This window comes from Tachyglossus aculeatus, chromosome Y4 (assembly GCF_015852505.1).
Source record: "Tachyglossus aculeatus isolate mTacAcu1 chromosome Y4, mTacAcu1.pri, whole genome shotgun sequence".
In the NCBI taxonomy this organism is placed as follows: domain Eukaryota; kingdom Metazoa; phylum Chordata; class Mammalia; order Monotremata; family Tachyglossidae; genus Tachyglossus; species Tachyglossus aculeatus.
In genome coordinates this window covers 5,438,635-5,456,231 of record NC_052096.1, presented here as the reverse complement: position 1 = coordinate 5,456,231, position 17,597 = coordinate 5,438,635, and the positions used below count along the sequence as shown (strand labels likewise).

Below are 17,597 nucleotides of genomic sequence, written 5' to 3'. Positions count from 1 at the left end.
TCTGGGGGAGCAGACAGGGCCAGAGAGGGGTAACGGGGGGCTCGGGGGTGGGGGCTTTCATTTAAGGAAGAAGCAGAGTGGAGTCTGGGGGTGTGGGGAGAAGGGAGATGGTGGAAGTTCTCAGTTAGGGCGGAGGAAAAGAAGAAGTTACAGGGAGAGCGGAAGTCGATGGGCAAACTTGCAAGACGGCCCCGCTTTCCCGGGATGGGGTAGGAGGGCAACTTCACCCTTTCGTTGCCACTTTCGGGGCTCCTTCCCTAACGGGCTTCGATCTCCTTCCTGACCCGGTCCGATTGGCCCCGTGGGGGTGGGCACTGGGCAGCCTCAAGGGGAGGGGCTGAGTTGTGTGTTTGTATGTGTGTTGTTTTCCTCCTTTCTCACCTCCTCTGATGGTCTCCTTCTCTCCCGCGCCCACCCTGCTTCCCCTTGGGCGAGGCCTGGGTTGGCTGGGTTTCCTCCGGCTTCCCATTCCGTGAGCGTCCGGGTGGGAGAGAAGGGGAGAGAGGGGAAGGTCCTCGGCCTTCTCCACTGGGATTGAGGGATGGGGGCCCGTAGAGACCTACCGCCACTGCCGCTGCTGCTCCTGCTGACGATGCCGGCCTGGATCGACGGTCAGCCAGGTGATTCCGGAGGCTGTGGGTGTCTGTGGGTGTCCTGGTGTGTCTCTGCCTAAATGTGTAGTGTATCTGGATGGGTATATCTGGTTGCATCTGGGGGTGTCTCTCTAGATGAGTGTATCTGCGTGTACGCATTTGTGGCTGTGTCCAGGCGACGGGCTCGTCGTGGGCAGGGAAGATGCCTACCAACTCCGTCGCGGAGTATTCTCCCAGTGGCTTAATACAGTGCTCTGCATGCAGTAAGCGTTCGGTAAATGCGACCGATCGACTGATTGTGTCTGTGTGCGTATCTGGATGGGTCTGTATCTCGTTGTATGTTTATCTGTGGGTGGGTGTGTATAATAATAATAATAATAATAGGCATTTATTAAGCGCTTACTATGTGCAAAGCACTGTTCTAAGCGCTGGGGAGGATACAGGGTGATCAGGTTGTCCCACGTGGGGCTAACAGTCTTAATCGCCATCTTACAGATGAGGTAACTGAGGCCCAGAGAAGTCAAGTGACTTGCCCAAGATCACACAGCAGACGTGTGGCAGAGTCGGGATTCGAACCCATGACCTCTGACTCCAAAGCCCGTGCTCTTTCCACTGAGCCACGCTGCTTCTCTAATCTGGATGTGTGTATCTGTGTGTCTGTGTCTCTGGGTATATCCAAATGTGTGTGTAGTTGTGTATATGTGAATGTGGACCCTGATGTGTGTATCTGTGTGTATCCCTTTGGTCTACCCGGCAAAGGCCCCCCCAGCACTTGTGTATATATGTACATCTTTATAATTATTATTCTATTTATTTTTATTAATGATGTGTATACATTTGTAATTCTATTTATTTACAGTGATGCTACCGATGCCCTTTGCAGGCAGGGATTGTCTCTCTTTGTTGCCGAATTGTACTTCCCAAGCGCTTAGTCCAGTGCTCTGCACACAGTAAGCGCTCAATAAATACTATTGATTGAATGAATGAATGAATGTGTATAATAATAATAATAATGATGGCATTTATTAAGCGCTTACTATGTGCAAAGCACTGTTCTAAGCGCTGGGGATTACAAGGTGATCAGGTTGTCCCACGAGGGGCTCACAGTCTTCATTCCCATTTGACAGATGAGGTAACTGAGGCCCAGAGAAGTGAAGTGACTTGCCCAAAGTCACACAGCTGACAACTGGTGGAGCCGGGATTTGAACCCATGACCTCTGACTCCAGAGGCCGGGCTCTTTCCACTGAGCCACGCTGCTTCTTGTATCTGTGTGTCTGTGTCTATGTATCCGTTATGCATCAATCAATCGATCAATGGTGTTTATTGAGTGCTTACTGTGAGCACAGCACTGTACTAAGCGCTTGGGAAAGGATTTCCCAAGCGCTTAGTACAGTGCTCTGCACACAGCAAGCGCTCAATAAATGCGATTGATGAATGAATGAATGAATGACAATAGAACAGAGTTGATGTGTTCCCAGCCCACGATGAGCTTCTATTCTAGCTGGGGAGATAGATATCAACAAAAATAAATAGATTACGGCTGTGGGCCAAAGGAGGGATGAATCCCAATAATAATAATAATAGTTGTGGTATTTGTTAATCAATCAATCAATCAATCAATCGTATTTATTGAGTGCTTACTGTGTGCAGAGCACTGTACTAAGCGCTTGGGAAGTACAAACTGGCAACATAATATGTTAAGCGCTTACTGTGTGACAGGCACTGTTCTGAGCAATGGGGTGGATACAAGAAAATGTGTATGTGTGTGCGCATTTGTGTATCTATGTGTATCTAGTTGTCTGACCCTGTATCTGGATTTGTGTGTATTTGCGGGTGTGTATCTGTACGTACATTTCTGAATTCATTCATTCATTCATTCATTCAATCGTATTTATTGAGCGCTTACTGTGTGCAGAGCACTGTACTAAGCACTTGGGAAGTATAAGTTGGCAACATATAGAGACGGTCCCTACCCAACAGCGGGCTCACAGTGTGTATATCTGGGAGTGTGTGTATGTGTATCTGGGTGTATCTGTGTGTGTCTGTGAGTGTCTGGGGGTGGGCCTGTGGGTGTCTGGATGTGTGTGTGTGTGTGGGTATCTGTGTGTGAATCTCTGGGTGTCTAGGTGTGAGTCTGTGTGTATCTGCATGTGTATCTGTGTGTGTGTCTATATGTGTGTTGGCGGCAGTCTGTATGTCTACGTCTGCACGTGTCAGGGTATTTATTGAGCGCTTACTGTGTGCACATCACTGTACTGAGTGCTTGAAAGAGTACATAACAATAATAATGATGGTATTTGTTAAGCGCTTACTATGTGCCCAGCACTGTTCTAAGCGCTGGGGGGATACAAGGTGATCAGGTTGTCCCACGTGGGGCTCACAGTGTTAATCCCCGTTTTACAAATGAGGGAACTGAGGCACAGAGAAGTGAAGTGACTTGCCCAGAGTCACACGGCCAGAAAGTGGCCAAGCCGGGATTTGAACCCGTGACCTCTGACTCCAAAGCCCGGGCTCTTTCCACTGAGCCACGCTGCGTCTCTTATGACAGCAGAGTGGGTAGACACAATCCCTGCCCACATCTGTGGGGGGGGGGGGGGGGGGGCTGTGTGTGTGTGATAGGGAAACTGAAAGGTGGTGGAGTTGTGTGTGTGTGTGTGTGTGTGTGTGAGTGTGTTAGACACCCCCCCCCCCCCCCCCGCACCCCTGTTGGAAAACTGAAAGATGGTGGAGGAAGGGCAGCCCACAGGGGCTGGGATCAGGGGTCTCGGGCCCTTCCCCGCCCCGGCCCGTGGCTCCTGAGGAGCTCCGCACTTGCCCCTTCGGGCCCACTCCGGTCCCCCAGCCCGAGCCCTTGCCGAGCAGCGAAGGCCGGACATCTATCCCACCAGGCCGGGCGCCCGGACCGTCTCTGTCTCCCTCCTCGTCTCCGCAGATGCTCCAGATACCTATGGCGTCGAGCAGCCCCTGCAGATCTCGGCCCCCGAGGGCAGCACCGTCACCCTTCCCTGCAGTTTCTTCCACCCCTGGAGGCTGGCCTGGCCCCCACAGGTGACCATCATCTGGAGATGGCAGAATTTCCACGGGCCAGCAATCTTCAACTCCTCCGGGGTTAAGCAGGGCCGCCACTCTCTGGTCGGGGACCCCAAGAGAAATACAGGGTCTCTGCAGATCAGAGACCTGACAAAGGCGGATGAGGCCCAGTATTTCTGCCGGATCTCGATGCACACCACGAAAGGGAAGAAATATTGGCAGAGCGTCCTGGGGACGCTGCTCATCGTGACGGAGCGGGGTGAGGAATCCTCTCCCATGCGGGGCCCTGCTCTCTCCTTCTCTCCATCCAGCCTTCTCTCCCCAGCCCCGACCCCCAACCCCTGGGTTCCTTCGACTACTCGGGTTTTTCCTCTCCAATCCTCATCGTCACTGTCCAACCACTCCCAGTCGTCTCTGTCCTTCTTCCTCCTCCCCCGGCTCCTCTTCTACTTCTCCCCCTCCTCGGCCTTCACCTCCCCCTTCTCTTCTTCCTCCTCCTCCCCTTCTCCCTTTTCTCTAGCTCCTTCCCCTCTCCGTCCTCCTCTTCATCCCCCTCCTCCTCCCCTTCTTTCCTTTCTCCTCCCCCTCCCTACCCTTCCCTTCCTCCATGTCCTCCTCCTCCTCCTCCCCCTTCCTCCCCTTCTTCTCTTCCCCCTCCTCCCCCTTCCTCCCCTTCTTCTCCTCCCCCTCCTCCCTCTTCTTCCCCTTCTCCTCCTCCTCCTTATAATGGCATTTATTAAGCGCTTACTACGTACAAAGCACTATTCTAAGCGCTGGGGGGGATACAAGGTGATCAGGTTGTCCCACGTGGGGCTCACATTCTTAATCCCCATTTTCCAGATGACGGAACCGAGGCCCAGAGAAGTGAAGTGACTTGCCCAAAGTCACACAGCTGACAATTGGCAGAGCCGGGATTTCAACCCCCGACCTCTGACTCCAAAGCCCGGGCTCTTTCCACTGGGCCACGCTGCTCCTCCTCTTCCCTCTTTTCCCCAATTATTTAATTGTATTTATCGAGCCCTAAGTGCAGAACACTGTACTAGGCGCCTGGGAGAGTACAGTATAACAGAGTTGGCATACACGTTCCAGGCCATAACGAGCTTACAGTCCAAAGGGGACTCCGTCTTCTCCTCTCACTTAGCACACAGTGAGCGCTTAACAAATACCATCATCATTATTATTATTATTCTCTCCTCATCCTCCGCTTTCCCCTCTTCCTCTTCCCCTCACCCCAGCACCCACCCTCCCACTGTTACACACGGCAGACAAGGCAGTTAACTCCCTCCGTACGGAAAGGGGCCGGAAAATATTGTCAAAGCCTTGATTAATCTCTCATCTCCTCAACCTCTTTCCCCACTTGCTTCCGCTTCACCCATCACCGGTATTTACTGAGCGCTTACTGCGAGCAGCGTAGTGGCCTCCAACAGCGTACAGGCATACGACCCGGCCCACAAATTTTGCTTCTCTAAATGCTGACCTTCTCACCGTCCTTCGACGTCATCTGTCTCGCCGCTGACCTCTCGCCCACGTCCTGCCTCTGGCTTGGAACGCCCTCCCTCCTCGTAACCGACATACCACTACTGTCCCCCGCTTCAAAGCTTTATTGAAGGCCCGTCTCCTCCACGAGGCCTTCCCTGACTGACTCCTCCTTTCCTCTCCTCCCACTCCCTCCTGCGACACCCTGACTCGCTCCCTTTAATTCATCCCCACCTCCAGCCCCACACCATTTATGTCCAGATTTGTTATTTCTCTATTTCTTTTAATGCCCGCCTCCCCCGTTAGACTCTCAGCTCATTGTGGGCAGGGGGTGGCCCTGTTTATTGCCGTATCGTCCTCTCCCGAGCCTTAGTACAGTGCTCAGCACATAGTAAGCGCTCAATAAATACGATTCGCTGACTGACTCTGAGCTGGGGAGAGGAGAACGCCCAAGGCAGCTGAGAGATCGAGGGGGATTAGGATGGAGTAGAGGCCGTTGGATTTGGCAAGGAGACGATTTGTGACGGGCGGTTTCAGTGGAAGGGACGGAAGCCGGATTGGAGAGGGTCAAGGAGGGAATTATAATATAATAATAATGACGGCATTTGTTAAGCGCTTACTACGTGCAAAGTACTGTTCTAAGTGCTGGGGTGGGGATACAAGGTGATCAAGTTGTCCCACGTGGGGCTCCCAGTCTTCATCCCCGTTTTACAGATGAGGTCACTGAGGCTCAGAGAAGTTAAGTGACTTGCCCTAGACGTGTGGCAGAGCTGGGATGGAGGAGAGGAACTTGAGACAGCGGGTGTAGACGACTCTTTTAGACTGTGAGCCCACTGTTGGGTAGGGACTGTCTCTATATGTTGCCAACTTGGACTTCCCAAGCGCTTAGTCCAGTGCTCTGCACACAGTAAGCGCTCAATAAATACGATTGATTGAGTGACTCGCTGAAGGAGTTTGGAGAGGAATGGAAGGAGGGAGATGGGGCGATAACCGGAGGGAGCCCTGGGGTCAAGGAGGGTTGTTTTTAGGATAGGGGAGACTTGAGCATGTTTGAAAGTGGTGGGGAAGAAGTCTTTGGAGAGCCAACAATTGAAGGTGGCAGTTAGGGACCGAAAAAGGGAGAGGACCAGTGTTTTGATAAGGTGCCAAGGAATGGGGTCGGATTAACAGGTAGAGAGGGTGGATTTTGAGAGAAGGCAGATCTCCTCTCGAGATTCTTCCGGGAAAGATGGGAATGTTGAAGAAGGGGCAGGATAGGGGAGGGACTGGGGTGGGGCAGGGCAGATTTTAGGGAGATCATGCCTGGTAGTTTCAATTTTCTCAATAAAGTAGGTGGCCGGGTCATTTGGGGCAAGAGATGGGGGAGATGGGGGGACGGGAGGGAGTTAAACGTCCAGAACGACTGGCGAGGGTGATGGGCAAGAGTGTCGATAAAGATGGTGAAATCATTTTGCCGGGCAGAAGGGAGGGTAGAGCAAGGATGAACACGAGGTGGACAAAGTCGGCCTGATTCATTCATTCATTCATTCAGTCGTATTTATTGAGCGCTTACTGTGTGCAGAGCACTGGACTAAGCGCTTGGGAAGTACAAGTCGGCAACATATAGAGACGGTCCCTACCCAACAGCGGGCTCCCAGTCTAGAAGGGGGAGACAGACAACGAAACAAAACATATTAACAAAATGAAATAAATAGAATAGTAAATATGTACAAGTAAAATAAATAGAGTAATAAATCTGTACAAACATATATACAGGTGCTGTGGGGAGGGGAAGGAGGGGGCTCAGTCTGGGCCTTGATGTCTAATAATAAAATAATTATGGTATTTGTTAACCGCTTACTATGTGTCAGGCACTGTACTAAACACCGGGGTGGATAGGAGCAAATTGGGTAGGAAACAGTCCCTGTCCCATATGGGGCTCCCAGTTTTAATCCCCATTTTATAGATGAGGTAACTGAGGCCCAGAGAAGTGAAGTGACTCACCCAAGGTCACACAGCAGACAAGTGGCGGAGCCGGGATTAGAATCCTTCTGATTCCCAGCAGCGCTCTCCGGCTCGGGCACGGGAGGGAAGGGAGAGGACTGTGGAGATCACCCAGGGCTGCCGGTTAGTGATGATGATGATGATGATAGCATTTGTTAAGCGCTTACTATGTGCCAAGCACTGTTCTAAGCACTGGGGTAATAATAATAATAATAATGATGGCATTTATTAAGCGCTTACTTTGTGCAAAGCACTTCATCAGGGTGTCCCAGGTGAGGCTCACATCTCAAGCCCCATTTTCCAGATGAGGTCACTGAGGCACAGAGAAGTAGCGGGGCCCAGTGGAAAGAGCACAGGCTTTGGAGTCAGAGGTCAGGGGTTCAAATCCCGGCTCCGCCAGTTGTCAGCTGTGTGACTTTGGGCAAGTCACTTCACTTCTCTGGGCCTCAGATCCCTCATCTGGAAAATGGGGATGAAGACTGGGAGCCCCACGTGGGACAACTTGATCACCCTGTATCCCCCCTGCGCTTAGAACAGTGCTTTGCACATAGTAAGCGCTTAACCATTATTATTATTATTATTATTATTAAGTGACTTGCCCAAAGTCACAGAGCTGACATGCCGACCACGTTAACCCTTTCCTCCTCCCCCTTCGATTCTTTCCTTCCAGTCCCGAGCACGACCTCGATGACCTCGACGCTGGGGACCACGAGGACCACTGAATCCCTACAAGCGACCGCAAGCCCCCTTATAGGGCCGGTGGTCGGAGGGAGCCTGGGGGGGCTCATCCTGGTGATCGCCGTCCTGGTGCTCATCGCCTGTCTCATCCGGAGAAGGGCAGGTAAACGGGTCCCCGTTCCCCTCCACCCTCAGCTGGGTGGCTTTGGGCAAGTCACTTGACTTCTCTGGGCCTCAGTTCCCTCACCTGTAAAATGGGATCAAGACCGTGAGCCCCACGAGGGACAACCTGATCACCCTTCCCGGCTCCACCGCCCATCAGCTTGTACATATTTGTTACTCTATTTATTATTTATTTTTCTTGTACATATCTATTCTGTTTATTTTATTTTGTTAGTATGTTTGGTTTTGTTCTCTGTCTCCCCCTTTTCGACTGTGAGCCCACTGTTGGGTAGGGATTGTCTCTATATGTTGCCGACTTGTACTTCCCAAGCGCTTAGTACAGTGCTCTGCACACAATAAGTGCTCAATAAATACGACTGATGATGATGATGATCAGCTGGCAGTCACTTGACTTCTCTGGGCCTCGGTTCCCTCATCTGTAAAATGGGGATGAAGACTGTGAGCCCCACGAGGGACAACCTGATCACCTTTCATTCATTCATTCAATCGTATTTATTGAGGACTTACTGTGTGCAGAGCACTGTACTAAGCGCTTGGGAAGTACCAGTTGGCAACATATAGAGACCTTGTATCTACCCCAGCGCTTAGAGCAGTGCTCAGCACATAGTAAGCGCTTAACAAATGCCATCATTATTAACCCTCCTCCTTCCCCTTTTTTTTTTATGGTATTTATTAAGCGTTTAAGGCGTGCCAGGCCTGTAGTAGATACAAGTTATCCGACAGACAATGCAAGTTACGTAACTTCCCCGGGCCTCAGTTCCCTCTTCATTCATTCATTCAATCGTATTTCTTGAGCACTTACTGTGTGCAAAGCACTATACTAAGCGCTTGGGAGCATTGGATACAACAACAAACAGGCACATTCATTCATTCAATCGTATTTATTGAGCGCTTACTGTGTGCAAAGCACTGTACCAAGCGCTTGGGAGCATTGGATACAACAACAAACAGGCACATTCATTCATTCATTCAATCGTATTTATTGAGCGCTTACTGTGTGCAGAGCACTGGACTAAGCGCTTGGGTGCAGTCCCTGCCCATAGAGAGCTCACATCTTGTACTTCCCAAGCTCTTAGTATAGTGCTGTGCACACAGTAAGCGCTCAATAAATACGATTGAATGAATGAATGAATGAATGTAAAATGGCGATGAAGACTGTGAGCCCCACGTGGGACAACCTGATTACCCTGTATCTACCCCAGGGCTTAGAACAGTGCTTGGCACATAGTAAGCGCTTAACGAGTACCATTATTATTATTATTATTATTATTATTATTATTATTATTTCCCCCTCTAGACTGTGAGCCCAGCGCTTAGAACAGTGCTTTGCACATAGTAAGCGCTTAATAAATGCCGTTATTATTATTATTATTATTGTTATTGTGAGCAGGGAACGTGTTTGAAGTTATAGTGTACTCTCCCAAGCGCTTAGTACAGCGCTGTGCACACCGTAAGCGCTCGATAAATATGGTTAATTATTATTATTATTATTACTTTCCCCGCCTTCAAAGCCTTATTGAAGGCGTATCTCCTCCAAGAGGCCTTCCCCGACTGAGCCCTCCTTTCCTCTTCTCCCACTCCCTTCTGCGTCGCCCCGACTTTCTCCCTTTATTCATCCCCCGTCCCTGCCCCACCGCACTTATGTCCCTATCTGTCATTTATTTCTTTCGATTAATATCCGTCTCCCCCTCTAATAATAATAATAATGGTATTTGTTAAGCGCTTACTATGTGCAAAGCACTGTTCTAAGCGCTGGGGAGATTACAAGGTGATCAGGTTGTCCCACGGGGGGCTCACAGTTTTAATCCCCATTTTACAGATGAGGTCACTGAGGCCCAGAGAAGTGAAGTGACTTGCCCAAAGTCACCCAGCTGACAGTTGGCGGAGCCGGGATTAGAACCCACGACCTCTGGCTCCCAAGCCTGGGCTCTTTCCACTGAGCCACGCTGCTTCTCTAGACTGTCAGTTCGTTGTGGGCAGGGAATGCATCTGTTTGCTGTTCTATTGTCCTCTCCCGAGTGCTTAGCCCAGTGCTCTGCACACGGTAAACGCTCAATAAATACGACTAAATCAACGAACAAACGAGTACAAATGAATCGGTCCCTGTCCCACGTGGGGCTGACAGTCTCCATCCCCATTTGACAGATGGGGGAACTGAGGCTGCGCTGTTTCTCCCATTTCCTTCATTCAGTAGTATTTATTGAGCACCGACTTAGTGCCACAGCTGGAAAAAAAATATGCATGGGTGAGAACTAAGTAGCTTGGCCTAGCAGAAAGAGCACGAGTTTGGGTGCCAGAGGACTGGGTTCTAATTCCAGCTCCGCCACTTGCCTTGGGCAAGCCATTTCACTTTTATGGGCCTCAGTTTCCTCCCCTGTAAAAGGTGGAGTCAATCCCTGTTCTCTTTCCCCCTTCGACTGTGAGCCCCGTGGGGGAGAAGGGATCGTGCCTGGTTATCTTGTAGCTTGATCAATCATTCAGTCAGTGGTGTTTATTGAGTGCCTGCTGTGTGCAGAGCACTGTACTGAGCGCTTGGGAGAGGATAATATAGTCGAGTTGGTAGAAATGTTCCCTCACCACAAGGAGCTTACAGTTTAGAGGGGATTGACCGTGAGCCCACTGTTGGGTAGGGACCGTCTCTATACGTTGCCAACTTGGACTTCCCAAGCGCTTAGTCCAGTGCTCTGCACACAGTAAGCGCTCAATAAATACGATTGAATGAATGAATGGTTGATGGGAGAGAGTCGGGGTGGAGAGGGAGGTGGATTTGCGCAGCGTGGCTCAGTGGAAAGAGCCCGGGCTTTGGAGTCAGAGGTCGTGGGTTCAAATCCCGGCTCCGCTAATTCATTCATTCATTCAATCGTATTTATTGAGCGCTTCCTGTGTGCAGAGCACTGTACTAAGCGCTTGGGAAGTACAAGTTGGCAACATATAGAGACGGTCCCTACCCGACAGCGGGCTCACAGTCTAGAAGGCGGAGACAGACAACAAAACAAAACATATTAACAAAATAAAATAAATAGAATAAATATGTACAAGTAAAATAAATAGAGTAATAAATCTGTACAAACATATATACATGTATACAGGTGCTGTGGGGAGGGGAAGGAGGTAAGGCGGGGGGGATGGGGGGGGAAGGGGAGAGGAAGGAGGGGGAAGCCAATTGTCAGCTGTGTAACCTTGGGTAAGTCACTTCACTTCTCTGGGCCTCAGTGACCTCATCTGTCAAATGGGGATGAAGACTGTGAGCCCCCCATGGGACAACCTGATCACCTTGTAGCCTCCCCAGCGCTTAGAACAATCAATCAATCAATCAATCAATCGTATTTATTGAGCACTTACTGTGTGCAGAGCACTGTACTAAGCGCTTGGGAAGTACAAGTTGACAACATATAGAGACGGTCCCTACCCAACAGCGGGCTCACAGTCTAGAAGGGGGAGACAGAGAACAAAACCAAACATATTAACCAAATAAAATAAATAGAATAGATATGTACAAGATAAATAAATAGAGTAATAAATATGTACAAACATATATGCATATATACAGGTGCTGTGGGGAAGGGAAGGAGGTAAGATGGGGGAATGGAGAGGGGGACGAGGGGAAGAGGAAGGAGGGGGCTCAGTGTGGGAAGGCCTCCTGGAGGAGGTGAGCGCTCAGTAGGGCCTTGAAGGGAGGAAGAGAGCTAGCTTGGCGGATGTTGGGAGGGAGGGCTTTGCACATGTGCTTTGCACATAGTAAGCGCTTAATAAATGCCATCATTATTATTTCGGGAAGGGCAGGGTTGGAAGACTGACTGAGCCCCCTCCTTTCTGTCCCTCTCCCCCTCCTGTCCCCTCCCCATCTCCCCCGCCTTACCTCCTTCCCCTCCCCACAGCACCTGGATATATGTACATATGTTTGTACGGATTTATTACTCTATTTTATTTGTACATATTTATTCTATTTATTTTACTTTGCTAATACGTTTTGTTTTGTTGTCCGTCTCCCCCTTCTAGCCTGTGAGCCCGCTGTCGGGTAGGGACCGTCTCCAGATGTTGCCAACTTGGGCTTCCCAAGCGCTTAGTCCAGCGCTCTGCACACAGTAAGCGCTCAATAAATACGAATGAATGAATGAATGAATGAATGAAAAAGAGGAGCCCGGGGGAGGAGGAAGAAGGACAGAGACGATTGGGAATGGTTCGACAGTGACGATGAGGATTGGAGGGGAAGAACCAGAGTAGTCAGGGGAACCCCTTCCTCCCCCTCCCCATCCCCTCCGCCTTACCTCCTTCCCCTCCCCACAGCACCTGGGTATATGTTTGTACGTATTGATTACTCTATTTATTGATTTATTTTATTTGTACATGTTTATTCTATTTATTTTACTTTGTTAATATGTTTTGTTTTGTTGTCCGTCTCCCCCTCCTAGACTGTGAGCCCAGTGTCGGGTAGGGACCGACCTACTCTAGATGTTGCCAACTTGGACTTCCCAAGCGCTTAGTCCAGTGCTCTGCACACAATAAGCGCTCAATAAATGCGATTGAATGAATGAACGAATGAATGAATGAATGAATGAATGAATGAATGAATGAATGAAAAAGAGGAGCCAGGGGGAGGAGGAAGAAGGACAGAGACGACTGGGAATGGTTGGACAGTGACGATGAGGATTGGAGGGGAAAAACCAGAGTAGTCAGGGGAACCCCCTCCTCCCCCTCCCCATCCCCTCCGCCTTACCTCCTTCCCCTCCCCACAGCACCTGGATATATGTATGTACGTATTGATTACTCTATTTATTTATTTTATTTGTACATATTTATTCTATTTATTTTATTTTGTTAATGTGTTTTGTTTTGTTGTCCGTCTCCCCCTCCTAGCCTGTGAGCCCGCTGTCGGGTAGGGACCGTCTCCAGATGTTGCCAACTTGGGCTTCCCAAGCGCTTAGTCCAGTGCTCTGCACACAGTAAGCGCTCAATAAATACGATTGAATGAATAAATGAATGAATGAATGAATGAAAAAGAGGAGCCGGGGGAGGAGGAAGAAGGACAGAGACGACTGGGAATGGTTGGACAGTGAGATGAGGATTGGAGGGGGAAAAACCAGAGTAGTCAAGGGAACCCCCTCCTTCCTCTCCCCCTCCCCATCCCCTCCGCCTTACCTCCTTCCCCTCCCCACAGCCCCTGTAAATATATATATACATATATATATATATATGTTTGTACAGATTTATTACTCTATTTATTCTATTTGTACATATTTATTCTCTTTATTTTGTTTTGTTAATATGTTTTGTTTTGTTGTCCATCTCCCCCACTCTATTTATTTATTCTATTTGTACATATTTATTCTCTTTATTTTATTTTGTTAATATGTTTCGTTTCGCTGTCCGTCTGCCCTTCCTAGCCTGTGAGCCCGCTGTCGGGTAGGGACCGCGTCCAGATGTTGCCAACTTGGGCTTCCCAAGCGCTTAGTCCCGCGCCCTGCACACAGTAAGCGCTCAATAAATCCGACGGAATGAGTGGATGAACGAATGAAAGGTGAGGATCAGCTCCTCTGACCATCTCTCTCTCTCCCTCCAGGGAAAGGAAAGGAAGAGGATCTCAAAGCCAAGTCAGTACCTCCTCTGTTCCCCGGGGACGGGTGGTGGTCTCCCGGGGGATGTGGGTTGCCCCTCGCCGACAGCAATCGATGAACGGCATTTCTTTCAGGGGATCCTCCAAGAAGTCCGAGGCCGAGTACGAAGAAGTGGGGCAGAATCGTGAGTGACGCCCCCCGCCCCGTAGGCCCCTTCCCTACCAGGCCCAAATCTGACTTCCCTTTTCATTCATTCGATACTAATGGTGGTATTGGTTAAGCGCTTACTATGTGCCAAGCACTGTTCTAAGCGCTGGGGGGGATACAAGGTGATCAGGTTGTCCCGCTTGGGGTTCACGGTCTTAATCCCCATTTTACAAATGAGGTAACTGAGAGCCCAATCAATCAATCAATCAATCAATCGTATTTATTGAGCGCTTACTGTGTGCAGAGCACTGTATTAAGCGCTTGGGACGTCCAAGGTGGCAACATATAGAGACAGTCCCTACCCAACAGTGGGCTCACAGTCTAAAAGGGGGGAGACAGAGAACAAAACCAAACATATTAACAAAATGAAATAAATAGAATAGATAGGGACCGTCTCTATATGTTGCCAACTTGGACTTCCCAAGTGCTTAGCACAGTAAGAGCTCAATAAATACGATTGATTGATTGATTGATTAAGTGGCTTGCCCAAGGTCACACAGCTGACAAGTGACAGAGCCAGGATTTGAACCCATGACCCCTGACTCCCAAGCCCACGCTCTTTCCACTGAGCCAATTCAATCGTATTTATTGAGCGCTTACTGTGTGCAGAGCACTGTACTAAGCGCTTTTCCCTTTTCCCTTCACTCACCCCCTCCCCATCTCCGCACCCCAAGCCCTGAGACGCAGCGTGGCCTCGTGGATAGAACCCTTCTCTGAGCCTCAGTTCCCTCATCTGTAAAATGGGGATTAAGACTGTGAACCCCACATGGGACAACTTGATCACCTTGTATCCCCCCTCAGCGCTTAGAACAGTGCTCTGCACATAGTAAGTGCTTAACAAATGCCATTATTATTTTATTATTATTATTATTATTATTATTATTATTAACTCCGGGCTGGGAATCAGAAGGACCTGGGTTCTAATTCCACCCATCATCAATCGTATTTATTGAGCGCTGACTATGTGCAGAGCACTGTACTAAGCGCTTGGGAAGTACAAATTGGCAACATATAGAGACAGTCCCTACCCAACAGTGGGCTCACCCGGCCACTTGTTGGCTGTGTGACCTTGGGTAAGGGACTTGACTTCTCTGGGCCTCAGTTCCCTCAGCTGTAAAATGGGGGTGAAGACTGTGAGCCCCATCAGGGACCGTGTCCATCCCGATGGACTTGTCCAGCGCTTAGAACAGCGCTTGACACAGAGTAAGCGCTTAACAAGTACCATCTAGTACCACCTAGATGTACTTTCTAGACTTCAGCCCCTTCCTTCCTCTCCCCCTCGTCCCCCTCTCCATCCCCCCATCTTACCTCCTTCCCTTCCCCACAGCACCTGTATATATGTATATATGGTTGTACATATTTATTACTCTATTTATTTATTTATTTTACTTGTACATTTCTACCCTATTTATTTTATTTTGTTGGTATGTTTGGTTCTGTTCTCTGTCTCCCCCTTTTAGACTGTGAGCCCACTGTTGGGTAGGGACTGTCTCTATGTGTTGCCAATTTGTACTTCCCAAGCGCTTAGTACAGTGCTCTGCACATAGTAAGCGCTCAATAAATACGATTGATTGATTGATTGATTGACTGTGAGCCCACCGTTGGGTAGGGACCGTCTCTATATGTTTCCAACTTTTACTTCCCAAGCGCTTAGTACAGTGCTCTGCACACAGTAAGCGCTCAATAAATACGATTGATTGATTGATCATTATTATTGTTAAATTACCTTCTAAAACTGCCCCACTATCACCCCACATTCTCCCCTGTCCCCGGCCTCAGCCCGGGTTTCTGGGGTCCCCCTCACCATCCTTAAACTTTTGATTTTTCTTTTAGAATATTCCGTCAACCGCGAGCCCGAACCCGAGGTGAGTGGTGAACGGGGCCAAGTTGTAGTAAATTCAGTCAGTCGGATTGAACGAGCGCTTACTATGTGCACGGCACTCTACTAAGCGCCAGGAAGAGTCCAGTATAGCAATATAACAGACACCTTCCCTGCCCACAACGAGCTTACAGCTTAGAGGGGGGAGACAGACATTAATATGAATAGTTATATTGAGCGCTTACTCTGTGCAGAGCACTGTATTAAGTGCCAGGGAGAGTCCAATACAGCTATATTGAGCGCTTTACTGTGTGCAGAGCACTGTATTAAGCACCAGGGAGAGTCCAATACAGCAATATAATAATAATAATAATAATGATGGTATTTGTTTGGAGAAGCAGCGTGGCTCAGTGGAAAGAGCCTGGGCTTTGGAGTCAGAGGCCATGGGTTCAAATCCCAGCTCCACCAACTGTCGGCTGTGTGATGCTGGGCAAGTCACTTAACTTCTCTGTGCCTCAGTTACCTCACCTGTAAAATGGGGATTAAGACTGTGAGTCTCCCCGGAACAACCTGATCACCTTGTAACCATCCCAGCGCTTAGAACAGTGCTTTGCACATAGTAAGCGCTTAGCAAATACCATTATTATTATTATTATTAAGCGCTTACTGTGTGCCAAGCACTGTTCTAAGCACTGGGGGAATACAAGGTGATCAGGTTGTCCCACTTGGGACTCCAGTCGTAATCCCCATTTTACAGATGAGGTAACTGAGGCCCGGAGAAGTGAAGTGACTTGCCCAAAGTCACACTGAGGCACAGAGGAGTGAAGTGACTTGCCCAAAGTCACCCAGCTGACAATTGGCAGAGCCGGGATTTGAACCCGTGACCTCTGACTCCAAAGCCCGGGCTCTTTCCACGGAGCCACGCTGCTTCTCTGCCCACAGCGAGTTTACAGTCTAGAGGGGGAGACGGACGTTAATGTGACTAGTTGGTCAGTCAATCTTACTTATTGAGTGCTGTGTGAAGAGTACTGTACTACGCGCCAGGAAGAGGACAATAGAACAGTATAGTGGACATATTCCTTGCCCACAACGAGCTTATACTCTGTCTCCCCCTTTTAGACTTTGAGCCCACTGTTGGGTAGGGTCTGTCTCTATATGTTGCCAACTTGTGCTTCCCAAGTGCTTAGTACAGTGCTCTGCACACAGTAAGCGCTCAATAAATACAATTGATTGATTATACGGTAGAGGGGGAGACCGACATTAGTACGAATAGTCAGTCAATCGTATTGAGCGCCTAATGTGTGCAGAGCACTGTACTGAGCGCTAGGGAGAGGATAATAGGCACATTCCCTGCCCACAGTGAGCTTACACTCTAGAGGGGGAGGGAAGAGGGAGGGACAGGGAATTGATGGGAGTCCAGGGCAGGGAAGTTGGGGGGAGGCTGAGGGCCCAAGGATGGTGCTCTACACACAGTAAGCGCTCAATAAATACGATTGATGACGATGGTGGGGATGGTCTGACTGTCCCCTGGCCTCTTCTTCTCCAGGACAGAGGCCTGGTCTACGCATCCCTCACCCTGTCGGACCTGGCGCCCCAGACGTCACCTGTGAGCGCCCCTTCCCCCCGCCCCCGGGAGCCCGAGATGCTGTACTCGGTGGTGCGGGGCCCAGTGAGCGGCCCTCCGGAGTGACTCCCTCCGCCCGCCCCCCTCGGTGTCCGCGGCTTTGGAGCAGGTCCGCTCCCCGGAGGGCCCCGTCTTCTGTGACGAAGGACCCCCGCGCCCGACCGGCAGCCGGCTTCGGCGGAGGGACGACCCCACTGGGCGGTCGCGTGGGCTCCATCCCGGGACCTGGAAGACAACTCCAGGTTGAGCGCGTCTCCCATCCCGCCATTTTGGACTCAGGCGTTCGGCCCAGGAGGGGTCCAGAGCCTCAAAATGGTCGGGGGGGGGAAGGGGCAGCAAGCCCTGTCCCATCTCCCCAAAATACAGATGCCCTCTGCACCTAACCAGCCTCTGTTCCTATAATGTATGTGTGTGTGTGTGCGTGTGTGTGTGTGTGTGTGTGTGTTGG

At 49.9% G+C, this 17,597-nt stretch overlaps 1 protein-coding gene across 1 annotated transcript; it reads left to right on the top strand.

Annotated features, from left to right (window-relative positions):
- The first annotated feature begins 264 nt into the window (after positions 1-264).
- Positions 265-17,527, top strand: LOC119947272 (paired immunoglobulin-like type 2 receptor alpha). Its single transcript, XM_038768891.1, has 7 exons — positions 265-620; positions 3,527-3,883; positions 7,754-7,924; positions 13,505-13,535; positions 13,634-13,683; positions 15,540-15,571; positions 17,072-17,527. Exons 1-7 carry the CDS (start codon positions 542-544, stop codon positions 17,213-17,215), a joined length of 864 nt encoding a protein of 287 aa, XP_038624819.1. The 5' UTR covers positions 265-541; the 3' UTR covers positions 17,216-17,527.
- Positions 17,528-17,597: the final 70 nt, after the last annotated feature.